Consider the following 19,925-nt stretch of genomic DNA (forward strand, 5'->3'; position numbering starts at 1 on the left):
TCCCTGACTTTGATGAGTCACTTATTATCTCTGCTTCTTTTTTTTTTTTTTTTTTTAAAGGGCCCCCCCATCTTTCCTAGATCATGTTAACAAGACAGCTATGGAGAACGGTGGCCCTAGGGGTCTTCATTAGTTCCTCCCAGATTTATGTTCCCTGACAGTTTAATACAGTGTTTCGGGCATGGCTGCACAATGATGGAGTCAAAGCGAGCTTCCAGAGGTCAAGACCTTGATCCTTTTATTTATAGCTAAAAGGGAGGGGAGCTCTAACACTGTTTAGTCATTGCAGGGCTCCAGTAAGGAAAACGCAGACAACAGGAGGGGTATCTGCACAATCACATTCGGGATCTACGTGGTTCTCGGTGCGTAAGGCGGTGCTGTAGGACAGAGCTCCCAAGCATTTACAAAGCCAGTGTTTGGTCCTACAGGAGGATGTGTAGAAGGTGGAGACCAAATACTCAGACTCACATTGCTCCAGGGCACAAGATTGGTGTGGCCTTTCAGGTGGATCCCAGGAGGGGAGCCCCATTTCCATGTATCCCTTGGAAATTAAGATCCTGCAAAAATTTTACCTCCAGCCTGCTTTGGAGGTGAAGGGAGCAGGGTAATGCATGCTCCCTATGGGTTATGTTCAGTCTTCCCAGAAGAGAGCTGAGCTGGAGACCTGAGCGTGGTCTCCTGACCCAGCCGAGCTGCAAAGCAGGCTGCTGAGATAACTTTTGTTCTCTCACTGCTTTATTGCCCAGTAGAGGCAGATTTGCATCGCTCATTTCATCCCCATCCTCACATCCATTGCAAGGGCGCACGTGGTGCCTCCCATCACCTTCCCTGGTACAGCTGAACCGATCTCCATGGGGGCACTTCCCAACACCATCCTTTTTTCTTTTTTTTTTTCTCAGATGCTGTCACTGCTGCTGGCAGTAAATTTGCTCTTGGTTAGCAATGGAAATGCTACCACCTTCAGGATTCCCCCACACCTTTTCTCTCCCTTCAGGGCCAAGGAAGCTCACAAACCAATCTCAGCACCAGGTCTACTGATGAGCAGGTTACCAGAAAAAGTCCCCCCCCACAACCACTCAGCTGGGAAAAATAATCACGGCCGCATTCTAATGAATACATCTTGATTTACACCACTGGCTCCACGCTAATTTAGAGCAGCTGGGGCCAGGCTTGTGCTAGGCTACTATAAAAAGACATTCTGCCTGCCAGCCCTTCCTCTCTTACAACTCTAACCCATAATTTAGTAAGTGATAGATGACCTAAAGAAATTCCTGGGTAGCTGTAAAACGAGAGGGAGAAAGAAATGATTTTGTTGTGTAGGCTACCACTGGCAAAGAAGTGATTGCACTGGCACTAAATAAAGGTAAGAAATATAGAAAGTAACAATAATAATACATGAACTTCAACATTCAGGAGGCATCGTAGTGGCTAATGATAGACTGAAGGGTTCCAGTGGACTGCTAATGCCCACGTTTCTCTGAAGCAGCATCCTTTGGAAAATTCAATATTTCAAAGTTCCCCTGAAGACTTATTAAAACTGACAAAATTGTTCTAGGTTTGAGGAATAATGAGCTCCTCCAAGCTTTTTCTTTAAAAGAATTAGAGAAAATCATGAGTTCTATCCTTGGCTAAATCTGTTGCAGCACAGGTGAAACTCGGCATCAGCTATTTGTCTATTAGGTGTCTTCAGAAGCCTCTTGTTTGCTTGATCTTCTCTGCCTTATTTTAGATTAAAGCATTTCCAGCACGCAGAAAGGACCTGAATGGGGCATATTTAGCTCAGCCCAAGCAGAACAACACACCGCTGCCTTAACTGGTGAATTCATAAAGATTTCAGGTACCTTCTGTACCTTCCCATTTGAGAAAGGAGCTGGAGTGATCAGACATGATGCACGGGGAGAAAAACGGCCCAAAGCATTTCTTTGGCCCTCTCCTATTTCTCATTTAATATTAATGGAAGTGTTTTATGCTTATGCAAGTTAGATACGTGCCAAAGAAATCTGAATCAAGGTGTTAATACTTAAGGCAAACAAATTCCCTGCTGTTTCCCAAGGTTTAAAAAGGTGATCAAGACTTATTAGGATTAAGGGCTCATTTCAGCTGAATTGATCAGATGGCATTTGGGTGTAATTTAAGCTAAAAATACAGGGAAGGAATAAGCAGATTTTTATTTCTGTATAAATTTGTCTCCTCCTCTCCCTCTTTCTCTGCCATGCACACGCACGCACTTACCCTGAGCAACATTGCCTGGTTTGGGGAGGGTTTTTTTGGTACACTGGGAAAGGTTATTTGGGCTGGATCTGCAGGGAAGATAGCGATGCCTTGTCTCTCACCTGACGTATTTAAACACGTTCCTCTCCCCATGTCACTTTTCGGTCTCGAGACATGAAAGCTGATTGTCCAGAGTCACGTTTCTTGAGCCACGCGGAGACCGATTTAGCTTCCACCATCGTTGTCGTTTCACAGTTGCAATCACTGATATTTCTTGGAGTACGTTCTGAAATGTGTCCAGACAGTGAAAACTGGAGCTGGAAGAGGAGAGAAGAGGGATGCTCTTTGGTGGAACAACATTGCCATCTCATGGTGCGGGTGCATCCCTACAAAGTCTGCAGCGATGCTCCCATCCACAGCGTTCAAGGTCGCGAGCTCCAAGCCCACGTGAGTCCCGCTGCAGAAAATCCAGGTGAGTATGCAAACTTCACCAGTCTGCTCCCAGCCTTAGAGTTGGAGGGCCTTTACCGGGATCAGTCTCAAGACAGGGTTTTCGGACGCCCATCAGCATCTTCTCGCCGATCCCATTTCCCCCATGACAATCCTGCTGCCGCCTCTGAGCCAGCCCCTGCTCCCTTTGCTTCAGAGTTCTTCTGTTAATTCTCATTTTCTCAAGCTTCACTAATAATTTCCCATGCGGCACCATATCAAATGCTTTATTGAACTCCAGATAGATTAGATCTACCAAATTTCCCTTGTCTGGAAAACCAATTATCTTATCAAAGGGAGATGTCAGCACAGTCTGGCACAAACTGCCTTTGGTAAACCTGTGTTGCACTTTATCTCCTTTTTCTCAGTGCCTTTAATTAATGTTTCCTTCAGAATTTGTCCTACAATCTTGTGTATAACTATGAACGGGTTAACACATCCGTAGCTGGCTAGCTCATGCTTTTAATTTTCCTTATCTTCCTCTACTTTCCCTATAATCCATTTGCTTGTGGGGGTTCAATCAGTGCCATTTGACCTGCAAGACTCATTAGAAATCTCTGCTCTCCCCTCTGCACACCATGTGCTGCTTCTCCCCAAATGGGGCGGAGATTCCCCCCACCCCTCAGGCTTCATCTGTGTCCCCTCCAGGGTCCTGCTTTCGCCGCAGATGTGGCTGTCTTCATTCCCCACCTCTTATTCCAGGTAACTGTCTGCCTTAGCTCCCTGATCCACATCAACTTTACCATCAAAAATGAATCATCTGTTTAATTTGGAGGGAATGATTTGATTACCCTTTAGCCTGGTCCTGCTTTTGCTGGCCGGCTGTCTCCCTTCCTTCCTACTTTTATTTATTTCACTAAGGAAACTTTCAATGACTTTCTTTTTCCCTTACATGTGCACGGTCACACTCAGCCTGGCTCTAGCCCTCCCATTGCTTTGAGGACACACCTTTCTGCTGTCCTGACACTTTTGTCCATCCCTGTCATCTCTCCATCCACTCTCCCTACTCTGGAGATTGTAGAATCATAGAATGTGTTGGGTTGGAAGGGACCTTTAAAGGCCATCTAGTCTAGCCTCCCTGCGATGAGCCGGGACATCTTCAACGAGATCAGGTTGCTCAGAGCCCTGGCCAACTTGGCCTTGAATGTTTCCCGGGATGGGGCATCTCCTACCTCTCGGGGCAACCTGGGCCAGGGTTTCACCACCCTCATAAAAAAAAATTCCTTCCTTATATCTAGTCTGAATCTCCCCTCTTTCAGTTTAAAGCCACTACCCCTTGTCCTATTGCCACAGGTCCTATTAAAAAGTCTGTCCCCATCTGTCTTCTAAGCCCCCTTTAAGATCTGGAGCCCATCTCAGTCCCTTAGATGAGCACAAATTTCCAAAGAGGCGGGGGCAGAAGGCATGAAGGGATGGCTGCAAGTTGTCCATGCAGGATAGATCTTCATGGCTCAGACACCTCTGCAACTCCCAATTAATGGCAAAAATTATTCTTACCCTTGGGAGAGAAGAGGTCGTCCTCTAAACCTGCCAGTGCAGAGCGTTGCTCATGGGAAGGTCTCACCATCTCCCATGTCACAGATGCACAGATGGTCAGCAGAGTTAACGAGGGCAAGTGAATTTTAGCCACCAAAATGCCATTCTAATTTTTCTCACGAGATAAAGGCATGGCATGACTGTAATGAAGGTAACATGGAAGTGACTGGTTCCGCCACTCTGTTGCAAGAGACCAAGAGTCTGAAACTTGCAGAATTAGTCCGCATTATTGCAGAGGAAAATCCTAAATTCTGGATAGGGATATGCTGAGAATATTACAGTGTGGTGTCAGAGCAACTTGCCATCACACTGAAGCCATAAGTTTAAATTTTGCTTAGCATTTGTAATAAGTGTACCCTCCATCTACATCTAAGTGTACTTGCTCACCTAGGCTGGGGACCTGAAGATGCTCACAGTGATCCTCTTTGCCATTGTGCACGCCTAAAAAAAAAAATACCCTGGAAAATGCAGCCTTCCCGGCAGTCTGTTAGTTCTGTTTTGGCAGATGCTCAACCAAATGTTGTGTTTTGGCATGGTGGGATCCCATCTTTTTTGAATCCATCCGGTTGGACTCGTATCAAAATTCACTGACAACTAGATTGGGCCTCTTGGAAAGTTGTGTGTTTTGCTAATTTTCTATACTACAATGCCACGGCAGCTCTTTGCATGGGGGGCATCGCGTGAAAAAGGGAGGTCAGGATGGAGCCCGACAGAGGCAGTGAGGGGACTCGCTGATCGCAATGGGGAAGAAATAACTAGGGTGAAGAGGGGCTCATTACTTCTATCGTAAACCCTTCTGGCACGGCAGGGGAGACTGGTCCATGCTAGCGTAGTTGCTGGAGTGTCTCCCAGGTGGCTCTGCAGCCCCTTCTGCCTCTTTTCCGTTCCCCAGGATGTCAGCCTGCTGGAGGAAAGCCATCTATCACAGCTGATCCTCTCCATCCACTAGTTATCTAGATTTAGCTTGCAAGTCGCATAATTTATGGTCAGTTGGTTCATCTCCCCTGCTCTTTGTCAATGCACAGCGTTTCGCAGACCAGCTTCTGAGAATAAAAGCTGCAGCACTGAAGGCATCCACGGGCAGCAAAAGCCCCACCTCCAAAGTACACGAGCCAAGGAGGCCCGCGCATGGGCCATGGGAACAAACGGGCTAATAGGTGCCGATAAGGGGTTTGAAGCAAACAGCCTCGTTGCCCTCCTTCGCGATCTTTGGATCAGGAAGTCATTCCGCTGAGATTTGTTTTCCTTTCCTTCCTCTGTACGTAGGATAAAGCAGGCAGAAAGTGTGAAGCTGTTATTAGAGGCAGAGTGCCAAGAAATCAAGAAAAATCTCACAGAAGCACAAGTCATGCCCCAAACTAAATTTACCTGAAAAAAAACTGGTAGTGCTTTACACAACCTTATAATGACTTCATTTCTGTTGTGATCGTTGCTGTTGTTCTGCTTAATACCTTTCTCACTTAAAAAAAAACCCTAACACAACCCTGTAGCAACCACTACAGAAATATTATTTGTTTGTATTATTCTTTAGGTGGTTCCTGTGCTGGAGGCAGTAAGTAGTTAGAATCACTCAGTACGTAATAGAGAAATTCATTCCAATAATAATAACAACATTTATTATTTTTGAAATATGAATCTGATGAATTCATGAATATAGAAAGCTCTTGTTGCTGGCTGTCCACAAAACGCTAATAAAATCAAGCATGATTTTGCTGATAGACTTTTGCTGTAGATTTCTAATGCTCCAGACGTGCGTCCATCACTGCTCGGCACCCAGCTCCTGGCCCTGCTGTGTGTTTGGATCCACCTTCTCCCCATGCACCGGTACACGTTAGGGGTTGACCTGCTGGAGAGCAGCTCTGCAGAGAGAGTCCTGGTGAACAACAAGTTGCCCATGAGCCAGCAATGTGCCCTTGTGGCCAAGAAGGCCAATGGTCTTGGGGCTCATTGAAAAGACTGTGGCCAGCAGGTGCAGGGAGGTCATCTGCCCCCTCTGCTCTGCCCTGGTGAGGCTGCAGCTGGCGTGCTGTGTCCAGTTCTGGGCTCCCCGGTTCAAGAAGGACAGGGAACTGCTGGAGAGAGTCCAACGGAGGCTTCGGAGATGATCAAGGGACTGGAGCATCTCTGTGCTGAGGAAAGGCTGAGAGACCCGAGGCTGTTCAGCCTGGAGGAGAGAAGACCGAGAGGGGATCTCATCAATGCTCATTGATATCTAAAGGAGGAGTGGCAAGAGGATGGGACCAGACTCTTTTCAAGTCGGTGACAAGACAAGGGGAGTCTCCTTCTCTGGAGACATTCCAAACCTGCCTGGACGCATTCCTGTGCAACCTGCTCTGGGTGACCCTGCTCTGGCAGGGGGTTGGAGGAGATGATCTCCAGAGGTCCCTTCCAACCCCCACCATTGATTCTGTGATTCTCGCAACAACAGCAGTGGGACGGGGCATGCCTGCTCACCCTGTGGTGCAGGCAGCCTTTTCCTTCTGGTATTATTTGGGGGGTGGCATCAGCTGCTCTCCCCCCATACAGCAGCGATCAATGTGGGGCAGATCAACCTGCTCAGGCGCTGTGCTAATAGAGCATTTATAAATGTTGTGTTATAAAACCTCCTTCTCTTAGAGGCAAAGCAACCACTTGCCTGGAGTTTTACCGTTCTCCAGCATTTCTCTTTTTTAGGGGCTGGGAGCTCTGTGGGGTCCAGCAGGTGGGACCTGGGTGGATTTGCTCCGGAGCGCCCCACTCGTGTGCGATGGGCTCTGTTTGGTGAGGGGTTTTTTTGCCTTGCAGGATTGATGCAGCCTGACTCTAAGCAGCTGAAATGTAATCTTTAGCAAGTAAACTGGTAGTTTACACTGGCTCTGGTCAGAGGTAACAGAGCTGTTTCTAATTAGTAGGAGATTTTTAGAAAGTGGTTTTTTTGCCAAGTGGGGCCCCGAGGTCTAATGGTGTTTGCGCTCTGATATACCGGCACAAAAAGCCTTCCTGATGTAAAGGCAGATTTAGATGTACCCCCGACTAAACCGTCTCCCTCTGTGCTGTACCGACAGCATCATGTCTTCAGTTAACGACCCCTCGTAAAAAAACCTAAGGCTGTCCAATGCAGAAAACACTTAAATCAGTTAGTTCCCCGATGTCCTGTTATGACGATGTATAAATTAGTATTGCAAAGGGTGACTAAATTGGAGGGGAGGAAGGCTATAATAATGCACAGGTGTTTGCAGAGTGTGATGCTGTCACAAGCTGGGAAGTTGCAAAACGCTTAACAAAGTAAAATTAGGCATGTAAAAGTAAACTCTTCTCATGTTGTAGATATGGTGGCTGCCTTTTTAGTCCTTATGCTTGCTTTATCTCCAAAGCTGTGTGGACATAGCGAGCATTAGAAATACAAATATGGAAACCTTTAAGCACAAATGTATTGCGTTACAATTGCTTGTAATCTGGCACGATTCAGCTCCTTGCATTCCTTCCTCTGATATTTTTTTTTCCCTCTGCGCATTAGTGCCCATGGCCCTGCCTTCCTCTGAATCGACCGACGAGCTGGCATTTGAGAGGCGTAACTCTGGGTCCCTCTGCTTATAAGAGAGCGGTAGGACCTTCTCTTCTGTCCATATGCATGTGCTTTATAGTTTCCCAAGCGACAGCTATTGATTTTGGGTAAAATAACTAAGGAAGCTCAAAAGGAGCAAACGAGTTTTCTAACAGATCAACGGATAATTATAAAAAAGACACAAGCTTTCAGTAAATGCCAAAAGATATACATGCTGGCAGTTAACAACAGCAAGTACAATGCCTAAAAGGATTAGTGTGCAAAGGGAGCAAAGCCAGGCACATTTCGCCCTGTATTTGTGAAATGTTCAGGCTGGTCTTCCAGAGGTCTTACTCAAAACTGAGGACTGTGGCGTGTGGAAGGGTTTACTCCCGTTGTCTTGGCACGTAGGAGGCCATAGCTGGCTACTGCGTCCAGCTTTGGGCCCCCAGTATAAGAAAGACATTGGAAAGCCAGGGAGGGCACTGTGGAGGGCCACCAGGCTGGTTATGGAGGAGGTGCAAGGAGAGGTTGAGGGAGCTGCCTTTGTTCCACTCGGAACAGAGGAGGTGAAGGACGAGTTGCTGTCTCTCCCTGTTCAAAAGAGTTTATAGAGGAGGCTGAGCCAGACTTTTCTTGGAATTGCACTGCAAAACAGTGAAGGGTGATGGTGAAGAGCTGAGCTGTGCCCCACACACAGCCCCAGAACGACAAGCACCTGAGTTTAATTGCTGCAACTTCCCGAGATGGTTGTCAGGTGGGCTGAAACTTTCTATAAAGAGGGCTTTGGAGCTACTTTGGCAAACAACGACATCAGTTGGCTTATTTGGGACAAGTGTCTGTGTTTCAGAAGGGGGAGATCTGGGAAGTGTGAGCGGGTGATAAGCCCCGAGCAACTTATTTAACCCCTCTGCTTGGCAGTGGTCACAGGCACAGACCTGAGCAGATCTTTTGGTAAGGTTTAGAAAATGAGATATTGTTTAATATTATTTAATAACCTCCTTTGGGTGATGCTGAGAGTATCTAAGGAAATATTATAACATGTTACGCTTCTAGGGGAACGCCAGTGCCTGCATGAGGTACTTGCCTTCAGGCCCTGGCTTCTTTTCTGAAGGGATTGAGAAATCATTTTTTTGAATGTTACCGGGGCCAAATCCATACCAGCAGCATGTTGGGCTCATGGAGAGCAGGGCTCAGCCATTGCTGGAGCACCCTTGAGCAGCCACGTTGATGCGCCTCCGTTTTTGGAGGAGATCTCCAGAGCAGATACGTTCATCCTTTCATGGAGCAAAACTGAAGCAGGTTCCCAAGCTCAGGAATAAAATGAACCTCATCTTTGAGTGGAGCAAGGGTGATTTTGTAGGATTACTGTCTCTAAGGTTATTCAGGATCTCCACAGTGTCTCTGCTGTGGAGAAGATGAAGGCTTGGGTGGGCTCTAGAGCAGAAAGCCAGGCTGTCCCAGTGACCACTGTCCCTGCAGCAGAGCATCAGGCAAAAGGGTTGAACATCTGCAGCCTGAGACACTGGATGTGCTGCTACAAGTGGCCAACGTTGCATGTGAACCAAACCTGAGCCAGGCACACCGTGGGCCAAGGCTGGCGCAACGCTTTCCCTACAACTGTGGTGAGCCTCCCATGGTGTCCAACGCTGGACTGTTGCTTTGCACTTGTCGGATGTGCAGCAGCGTGGAGAGGTGAAGGGAAAAATGTGGCTTTGTCACTAGTCACCTTGCTGGGAGCTGGGGCCTCAGTCTGCTGCAGACTGCTTATGTGACACTGGGGTGTGATTTTTCGCCTCACTTGGCCAGGCCACCAAGCCCTTGGGGATGCGGGGAACCTGGCACAGACTTTGCCTGCAGACTGCCATTTTTCAGGGCTCCCTATGCAGTGAAGCAAAAACCAGGCTCCTCCAGAGGGCAATGCAGAGCAGCACCAGGATCTTCATAGAATTGTAGAATGGTTACAGTTGGAAGGGATCTTAAAGCCCACCCAGTGCCACCCCCTGCCCTGGGCAGGGACACCTCCCACCAGACCAGGTTGCTCCAAGCCCCATCCAACCTGGCCTTGAACCCCTCCAGGGATGGGGCAGCCACAGCTTCTCTGAGCAATCTGGGCCAGCGTCCCACCACCCTCACAGCAAAGAATTTCTTCACAATATCTAATCTAAATCTGCCCTCTTCCAATTTGAAACCATTACCCCTTGTCCTTTTTTGCTACTCCCTGTATTTAAGTGTATGGGTGTGAAGCATGCAGCAGTCTCAGTCCAAGTAACTTGGCAGTGCCCCATCTACCAGCACAGCTCCCAGCTCCATGCAGACCAGGCTCACTGGTCTCTGTGAGCCTGCTTGTCCCCCCCCTCCCCTTGCTGCCTTTCTAGCAGGCTTTTGGTGACCCAAACTCATGTGCCAGGTTGGTGGGACATAGGCAAAGCCATGGCAGTGGCATCTGGACCATTGCACCATGGAGCAGTGCCCTGGCGAGATGTTGGCAGCTCACGGTATCCAGGTAGGGGGTCGAGAAAATACAAAGAGGTTTGCCTCAGTGTGTTTGACATATTAAGAGACGGGATGAGTCCAGCCCTCAAAAGCACTTTTCTGAGGCAAAGAGGCTCATTCAGGAGATCAGAGCCCAGCCAATCCTGGGTCTCTGCCTGTAGAGGTGCAGGGGTCAACAGAATCATAGAATCATAGCATGGTTTGGGTGGGAAAGGACCTTAAAGATCGTCTAGTTCCACCTGAAGGGTGGAAGGGATCTTAAAGCCCACCCAGTGCCACCCCCTGCCCTGGGCAGGGACACCTCCCACCAGACCAGGTTGCTCCAAGCCCCGTCCAACCTGGCCTTGAACACCTGCAGAAGAATCCCCTAAGATAAATAACCCCATTTCTACCTTAAAGTGCTTTCCCAAACCCTCTCACCAAGCAGCTGGGGCTGTGGGCAGCCTGTATTCATGCCCAGCCTTCTCCCTTTCTGTTGCACATTGAGCCTGTGCATTTTGGCTCATGGTTTCATCATCTCCCCTACATGCTGGTGAGATGTGCTACTCTGGGCTACGACTTTACACCACCCCTTCTGCAGGACTGGGTTACACAGAAAATTCCCCTCCTAACTCCAGGGCAAGGGGTTTGGTGGCACATTGAGGCGATGGGGGGAACTGGTGCAGGAGGAGGATGCTTTCATGTTGTGCCAGATAAAAGCTGGGGTGAAACGCTTAATAACAGCTGGCATCTGTTCGTATGCATTAATGCGTCCTGTAGGCTCAGCAGACACTATGTATGTGCACAGGGGAGGGAGGGAGGGACGGACGGATGTGTTCATCCCTGAAGGAGCTCCTAGCTTTGGAGCCAGGCACATTTCCTTGCAAGTCAAACTGCTAACCATGGACCTGGGCGAGTGTTTGCCAAAGGAGAGGATTTCTCGTGGAGAGGTGTGTCAGGGCACGAGGGCTCCTCACCTACGTCATTCCCCAAGGGACTTCTTTGGAACTGGAGCCCTCCTTGCGTTTTCACCCAGGGCCCTATCTGCTGATTAAGCCCTGACTATCTCGACAGCTTTCCGTGGGGACTGTTTGCTCTGCGGCAACATTAGCATCCTCTGCCAGCTCTCCGCAGCAGGAAGCACGTACGCGGGAGCGCAAACAAAGCCGGGGGCTTGCCCTTTGCACCCTGCAGTGGGGCGAGGTGGGGTGCCCCCGAGCTGGTCAGGAGCAAGAGGGCACGCCCTGGCATTTTGGGAAGTTATTTTTTTTAAAAAGCTGGCAGGCTGGCTTTTTTGCTGCCACCACAGGCTATGGAGGGGATGAGCGGAGTGCTTTTTTGGTGATTTATAAGCACTAGGTGGTTGGTGTTGGTGGAAAGAGGTGGTGTTCTGACTGGTTTTGCCGTGCCCGCATCTGTGCAACATGTGGGGCTGCTGGCACACATCGGCTGGACAAAGCTTCTAGCTAATGAATATACAGCCTTGCCAAAAATCAGGAGGAGGAGGAAAAAAGGCGCAGGGGGGGAGCTGCACAGAGCCTGATTGCTGTGGGTGATGGGGAGCCGGTGGTTTGCATCCCAGCGGGGTGCTCTGGTCTCCTCGCATGGGCTGATGATGCTGGTCCAGCACAGGGCAGGGATGCAGGAGGGATGCGCTGGGGAGTCCTCTTTGGCGCTTCAGCTCCGACTCTCCTTTACAAATTCTGCTGTCCCAGCACAGGCAGCTACTGAAGTTCATACCCCTTGCACCCCAGGGCCAGGAAAGCTCTGGGGGATCCTTCCAACCTGGGTCATCCCAATCCCAGGGGTGCCTGTCAGCCCTCCTGTACCACTCAGGGCATCCTCCTGGGGACAGGTTACGGGGACAAGCAGAAGCTCTGATGGATCAAACCTCCCTGCCCACCTGATCTCTAACGGGGAGCTGGGCAGGCATCTGAGCTTGTCAGGCAGCCAGTTCGGGATGTGTGGTGTTATTTGGGGTGCCTTTATGTCGGGGGCCCTGTTGTTGCCTTCCTTGGAAGTATTCAGAGCATCAAGGCCACTCCAAGCCATAGTTGTTCTTGCTACAGGGCAAAGAGGTCTAAGCCACGGTGCAAAGTAGCCTCCACAAATGCAGTTCTAGATATAAAGAGAAAGGGCTTAATACGCTGTAAAACACAACAAAAAGGTGCAAATGATGTGTCTTTTGGCATCCACTCAGTCCCACCCATCTCTCCTGACCCTCAGAGGTTTGGCTGCCCGGAGGACCTCGCTGTGCATGCTACTGTGTGCCTGCGCTTCTGAAAGCACAGCCCGAGCTCCTTCCTCAGCCTTATCTCAGCGCACCAAGAATGCAAACACCAGGGCTGGTGGAGAGCAAGCCATGAGGCTGCTCCAAGCCCTGGCAGGGCAGAAGACAGCGGAGAGCCAGTGCAGCTCCTCCGGCACGGGCAAAGGGCTCACCACCAGCTGTGGATACCTTCCAGCGGGGTCCAGCTCGGCTTTGCTTCCCAACAGACTGCACGCTTTGCCTGCTTTTTGCAGCCAAGAGGTGAGTTTTGCTTTATCTCTATAAACACGTCAGGTTGTAGAATCCGAAAGCAGGTAAGAAGCAGTGTGGTAAGAAGCTCCTTCGTTGGCATGCATTGCTGGAGGTTGGGATTACGTTACATTAATTACAGCCAGTGATGAGTCGGATATATTCTCCTACAGGTTTTCCATTTGAAGGAGGTTTCCAAATGTGCCTGGTGTTAAATCTGGAAGGAGGTTGGCTTTGAAGTGCACGCACGTGCGCTAACTTGATTGTAGCTGTAATTTACTTCAGTAGATTCTGTATAGCCACGAAAGCAAACCGGTGTAGGTGCAAGCGATACCATGTGTGTTCCAAACGGGGACTACCTTGGGGTTGTTCCCTGCCAGGGGAAATATGGACCGTCACCCAGTTGGATGAGTGCGGACCCTAATGCACAACCCCTTGGTTCTCGGAGGGAAGGCGCGGTTTTGGGGACAGACAGGAGGACGGGAGTCTCTCTTTTGAATCCCGAGGGATGCCCAGGAGCCGTGGGGATGAGGATTCAGTGGGCAGAGTTTGGCATTGCCAGAGGACGGTGCTCTGTGTATTATTTACCTGTGGTGCATCAACTGTAATTCATAATGCAAGTGACTTCCTTCAGATAGTCTGAAACTCAAGCCTGGTCTGAACTAAAGGGCTGTGCAAACTGAAAGCTGCAGGTGCTGTTATTTTTTTATTATTAAGTATTATTAAAAAAAAAATCCTTTTGGCAAATGAGGAGAAAACGTAGTCCCCGTGCAAGCTGTGCCGGCGTTCTGCATCCCTGCGGGGCCAGTTGTGTGTGGTGGGCTGCCCTTTGCAGGGGGGACCTCTCTGGCTGGGCTGTCCCTGCAGGGACCCCAGCGCTTGCCATGGGGTCAGGGTGGGATGCTCAGGGGTCTGCCTGGCTGCCAGCGCCCCCTTGGGTTGATTTACTCCCTCCTTTCAGTGGCGTTTACCAAAAAAAATCCTGCTGTACCTCCCCTGCCGCACGTGTCTGGCGGACACCCCGGTGGAATTATCGCACATCCGTAGTAATCTCTCTGGTAGTCTCCCACCCGTTTTCATCCTGCACTTGAAATACTGAAATTGCCCCGAGAAAAGAAATATCTTCACAAGATGGGCCATCAAGCCAGCATGCCACCTCCCGCATCCAGAAAAGCGACCCACTCAGCAGGGTAATCTATTCAATGGCTGGGATTTATTTTTAACATTCAGTTCTGCAGTCCTTTTAACTTGAGCAGGGAAGTGAACATTTTGATAACAGCAGCCTCCAGGTCAAATGTGATGAGAATTCATAACTCGCCGCATAGGGGTTTTGGAAAACCAACCAAGCAAAACAATTTCCCAGAATGAGACGATGAAGATTCGCGTTTCTCTTCACAATGTCGTACACAGAGACAGTATCTATTGGAGTGTCTACTCATTCTCTCCCCACAATTTGCAAATAAAATGCCTCCCGGACTATTTTAAATTTGAACGACAATTGCGAGCGCGGCTTTGCTAGGCTGCTCGTAAAGACCTGAGACATCGGATCTTTAAGCCATCAAAGAAGAAATATTAATCCGGTAATGGGAATGTCCTGATGGTCCCATTTCTAATCAAAGCAAAGACGGAGTTTTCCTCCTTCAAGCAAACATTGCCAAGAGAGTGGCATCGAGATTTAAAATTTGCAAGGAACAGAGGGAGGGAGCTCCAGCCCCCGGACTGCAGTGGAGCAGCACAGAAAGATCAGCTGGCGTGGGTTAGGTCAGAGCTGGGACTGGGAGAAAAACAAAAAAGAAAACAAAAAAAACCAAAATTAAAATCTGGCTGAGATAAGACTGGTGAGGGAGCTGCTTAGAGGCAACTTTTTTCTTTCTGTTTTATTTTTATGTGGCTGGAGTAAGTCAGAAGCCACGCAGCTGAGGAAGAGGCAGGAGGGGAACATGGCAGGAAATTTTGTAGTTCAAGTTAATGTGGTTTATTTTAATTTTGGATGGGGTTTCTAAGTGTTCTCGCGCGGGGCTCGGCAGCGGGAGTTCGTGCTGGGGCTGCAGGGCTCTGCAGCACAGGCGGCTTTATCGGCAGGCTTGGGAACAAGTCCTGTCCAAACCGCTTGTATTTGCTCTCCCTTCCCTGCCTTCCGTCCAAATTCGATATCTGCAGGGAGGCCCTGGGCACGGGGTGCTGCCTCTCACAGCAGGGGCTCCTCCGCAGGGTGCTGGGGCAACGAGGGAAAGCGGGGAAAACGAAGGGGAAAATAAAAATAATAACAAAAAAAGCCGCTCTCATAGAACGGTTCCCTCCTCTGCAGGCTGCCAACCTGCTGGCTTTGTCCAGCAGATGGTACCCCCAGCCACATTGGTGCCTGGTGGCTATAGCTTTGTCACCCACTTCCACCCATGGCATCTTCTCCCACCCTGTCATGGAAACCCAGGGTGTAGCGAGAAACTCTGTGCAGCGGTGATGGCAAGCAACGAAATTTGTTGTGCGGCATGGAAAGCCATCCTGATGGGAACCGTCATTGCTTTAACATTTAATTCGATGAGATCTAGCTCTGAGAAATGGACCGGGAGCTGCTACAGCTTCAAGTGCGCGCTCAGCGCTTGCAGGGGAATTTCCATGGGCTTTGCTACGCTGCGGACTTATCCATATGCTGGCTGGGTGACATGGTAATGCATCTCACTAATTAACCAAGCACACGGAGACATATTTCCTCCCATTCCCTTCAATTCATCAAGCTTTAAACACTTCCAGGGGTCACTTGGGCATTGGGTTGCCATTCAAGGCGTCTCCCCTCAGTTGGACCTTGGTCGTGGTCTCTGCAGAGCAAATGTGGGCTGCTCAGGTGCTACCAGGTGGCATTTCAGGAGGGAATTTCCTTGCGTCATGAGCCTATCAAACAGATACAATGCAGATAAGATTCAATCCTGCCTCTCGCTGGCAGGAATTCCCTGGTGCTGTACAGGCTCATGTCACAGCAAGACCAGGAATGAAGAGCTGGGGTGGGCTGATGTAGGTATGAGATGGATCTCCCCTAAAAACTGTCCCTTCTTTGTCCTTGTAGGTGGGTCCCATTGACCCCAAACTGTTTCTGGGGCTGAGATTCAGCCTGCGGCAGAGCTGGTTTTCCTCCGTGCATCCGTCTCCTGTCTTCAGAAATCCCTTTGCATGCTCCAGGCAGTTTGGGTGTCTTCACCAGGGAGATGGACTTTAAGGGAGCCTGCTTGCCACCGCGGTGGCAAACAAACAAGCTGGAAGTGTAGATTTGTCAGAACTATAATCCAGGTAGGTCCTAGTTCTTTGCTATCAATTTTCTGTCCTTGCATCTCTCTCTCTCCGGACCTTCTGCAGCCCCGGAGTCCCTCACAGCTTTTGGGGCTGAAGTGTGAGCACAAGGGGTGAATCGGGAAAAAGACTTGGGAAAGGCATGAGCTTCACCAAACTGCCTTCATGCTACGCTGTCCAAAGCCACGTCCTACTATTTCCCAGTCCTGCTAAGTAATAACACCGGTGTACATTTTTGCTGTTCCTTGTCTCTCCTTAGCATCCATGTCAAAGGCATGACACCAAACGCCCAGGGAAAGTAAGAATGTTGAAGAAAATCCAGATATGCCTCTGCTTCTTCTTTGTCTCGGGCATTTTGTACGAGATCTCCCTGCTGTCCAGCTGCTTCTTTTCCTACGTGCCTATGTCCAAACACTTCCTGACACCTGAGCAGGTCTTGAACCTCGGCAAAAGCATCATCTTTCTGGAGACGACTGAGCGCCTGGAGCCACCCCCGCTGGTGTCCTGCTCTGTGGAGTCTGCCGCCAGGATTTACCAGGACCGGCCCATCATCCTCTTCATGAAGGGACTCACGAACGACACGGCGTTGGACTTGAACTCCAGTTATGCGGCCTTCTCGCTTTTGTCTTCTATGAAGAATGTCTTCATTTTTCCTCTCCAGATGGAAATTGTCTTCCAGGAGACCCCTCTGCTCCAGTGGTACAACCAGGTGAGCTTTATAATAAGGGCAAAATAGGAAAATAGTTATAAAAAAGGAGGGGAAAAGGTCTGAAGTAGGCTTAAAATGAAGGGAGAAACGCGGGACTGGCTGGGTGAAATCAGTCACTTATATTATTTTGGTTCAGAATAGATTCATTTTGGCCATGTTTTGCAGTGTATTCATCTATCTGTTTATTGAACACATAATCAGCATTTTTTTCCCCCCTATCTGGAGAATCAGATTTTTTGGCAAATGAAACATTGGTAAAAATAGATTGCATGCGTGTTTTGATAAAACAGCACTTACTAATCTTTCTAAACAGAAACTGGTTGAACAAAATGTGCTGCCTGAGTGCTTGTTAATGCTGCCACACGCCAACAGACCCCACAGTAGATCAGATGTGGGAGATATTTCAGTTTTTGTAGCAGCAATATGCAAAACCAAGGTGGGATCTTGCAAACTCCACCCTGGAAAGAAGTTCCTGGCAAACTGCTTGCAAGTCGCTTCTGTCAAATCTGTTCGGTTTCACCTCTGTGCAGGGCAGGCACGTTTCCTCCAAAGCCTTCCTTCTGAGAAAAAATGACTCCAAATACCAACAATGGCAATGAAAACCCTTCCAGCCTGTTCCAAAGAGCTGGGAGTGATCAGGGAGTGTGTCAAGTGGGTTGTGTCTCACTGAAATAGCAGGCAATGATTCATGGTATCATTGATTTAACATTGTAGGTTCCATCAAAACACCTGTGAAATGTTCCTGCATTCATTTCTATTAACGCAGCATTGCTCTGCACTGCCCCCTTATCTTATTCCAATAAAGTTCAATAGCTGGAGGAAGCAAAGGCGGGCAGTGACATTTGCAGACGTGCACGTGGAGTTTTATGGTGCCATTAGCAGCCCAATGGATGGATGTGGCCTGTTCTCTGCTGGCAGGATCACTGTCTCGCCTTTCCAACTCTGCAGGTAGTCCCAGAGCAGGAGAAGAACTGGGTCCATGTCAGCTCTGACGCCAGCAGACTGGCGCTCATCTGGAAGTATGGGGGCATCTACATGGACACAGATGTCATCTCCATCAGGCCCATCCCCGAGGAAAGCTTCCTAGCGGCGCAGAAGTCGCGGTTCTCCAGCAACGGGATCTTTGGCTTCCCTGCCCACCACAAATTTATTTGGGACTGCATGGAGAACTTTGTTCTCAAGTACAACGGGAACATCTGGGGCAACCAGGGGCCCTTTTTAATGACAAGGATGCTCAAAACCATCTGCAATCTCACGGATTTCAAAGGCACCGAGGACCACAGGTGCCAGAACATCTCCTTCCTCAATCCCCAGCGTTTCTACCCCATACCGTACCCAGCCTGGGGCCGGTACTATCAGGTGTGGGACAAAAGCCCCAATTTCAACCACTCCTACGCGCTGCATTTGTGGAACTTCATGAACCACAACCGGAAAGCCGTGGTTGCGGGCAGCAACACGCTGGCTGAAAAATTGTACAAAGCCTACTGCCCCACCACATATGAGGACCTGATCCAAAACGCAGAGCTGAGGGATTTCACGCGCTCTGAGGACGTGGCATGACATGGAGTAAGGAGGACGGGGGGTGATTCCCCGTCCTGAGGCCAAAACACAGTCACCATTGGTGTCAGTAGCTGGCTTTGTAGAAGAAAGACAGACCTTTTCACAACCACCATCCCTACTCCCTTGGGGCGTGTGTGCAGAATGGTGGTGGATATCCATCAGACGTAGCCTCCAGTGACACTAAGGACACCTTTGCTTCAGTTCTATTTCCTTACAGGTGCTCATGAAACAAACTTTCCTGAATCAGAGGGACTTATGGGCCTTACTAGTGAGCTTTTCCAAGGGAAAAGTTCCTAAAGAGATGCATCGTCTCCTGGGAGGAATTTTAGACGCGTCTGCACCTCTTGGCAGCATTGGCAGCTACCCATGTCAGAAAAATTGCAGACACAACAGGCTTTGGGCTGGGCTGAGGCCTCTGAGGCAAGTGTAATGCAAATGTATAGCAGAGGGTAGGTGACAGTAATTGCTAATGAAGAGAAGCCCGTACCACTGTCTTTTCATTAATCTGTGTTTTTATCACATGAACTTTACACCCTACGTTTTTGAGAGGGACTTTATCAGTGCAAGTGAAAATAAAATGGTTATTAAACCACCACTCCTCTGAGCTTGCTTTCCCCTGCATGCCCCTGGAAAATGAGTCCCATTTTTTTCAAATATTTGTGCTCCTGCACTTCTACTTTGGCTCCTTCCAGGAAGGGGCTGCACTGCCCCATCCTCCGAGGTCAGTTCTGGCTGCAGAGTCACCTCTTCCCCTGGAGAGGAGGAGCTGAGGGCACCAAGAAATGATGGGGATGCCCCTCCAGGGCTCCCAAATCCCTTTGAAATAAATTCATTTCAACTACTCCGCAAATGAGGTGCAGCGGCTCTAGAAAGGCCCTGGTCACTTTTGTCCAGCTGTGCCATCTATTTTTGCCTTTTTATCTCCATTTTTGGGCTCCCATGTTGTGTTTTTTTGGTCTCTTTCCCTCGCGCTGGCACCCTGCTCCCCCCGAAGGTGCTGGTTCACGCAGGGCTGTCTGCTGCCAGCACCGAGGAGCTGCCATTCCCATGGGCCACAGCTTCCCACATAGAATCATCATAAACTCACAGAATGGTTTGGCTTGGAAGGGACCTTAGAAACCACCCAGTGCCACCCCCCTGCCCTGGGCAGGGACACCTCCCACCAGCCCAGGCTGCTCCCAGCCCCATCCAACCTGGCCTTGAACCCCTCCAGGGATGGGGCAGCCACAGCTTCTCTGGGCAACCTGGGCCAGGGGCTCACCACCAGCCTCTCTGAACTCCCTCTGTGCTGCTCCATTTTTGGGGCCGTCCGTCCATCCATCATCCAGAGGGGGACTGAGCAAGAAAAACCCCTCCATTTTACCCCAGCAGGGCACCCAGAGGCATTTTTTCTGCTGGAGAGCAATGCATCCCCTTCCTTGCGTTTCCTTTTTTTCCCAGGGTAATGCCAATCCACCCAACTCCCTGAAAAGGAAAAGAAGCCCAGCTTGCAAATCTTTTCGGAATCTGTCTGAACGGCTGTTTTTAACTTGGGAGCAGAAAGGCGGGGGCGGATGGATTGCCCGTCATCGAATGTTTGCCATCTGCACAATGCTATCTTCTGTAAACACAGCAGCTAATGA

General features: G+C 49.4%; 1 protein-coding gene across 1 annotated transcript; it reads left to right on the forward strand.

The window, feature by feature from the left end:
* Positions 1–2,580: 2,580 nt before the first annotated feature.
* Positions 2,581–18,303, forward strand: A4GNT (alpha-1,4-N-acetylglucosaminyltransferase). Its single transcript, XM_054205303.1, is given in 4 exon segments — positions 2,581–2,683; positions 15,814–16,034; positions 16,294–16,743; positions 17,692–18,303. Coding segments are annotated over 4 exon segments (1,386 nt in total).
* The last annotated feature ends 1,622 nt before the right edge of the window (positions 18,304–19,925 follow it).

The sequence above is a fragment of the Rissa tridactyla genome, chromosome 6, assembly GCF_028500815.1.
Source record: "Rissa tridactyla isolate bRisTri1 chromosome 6, bRisTri1.patW.cur.20221130, whole genome shotgun sequence".
NCBI lineage: Eukaryota > Metazoa > Chordata > Aves > Charadriiformes > Laridae > Rissa > Rissa tridactyla.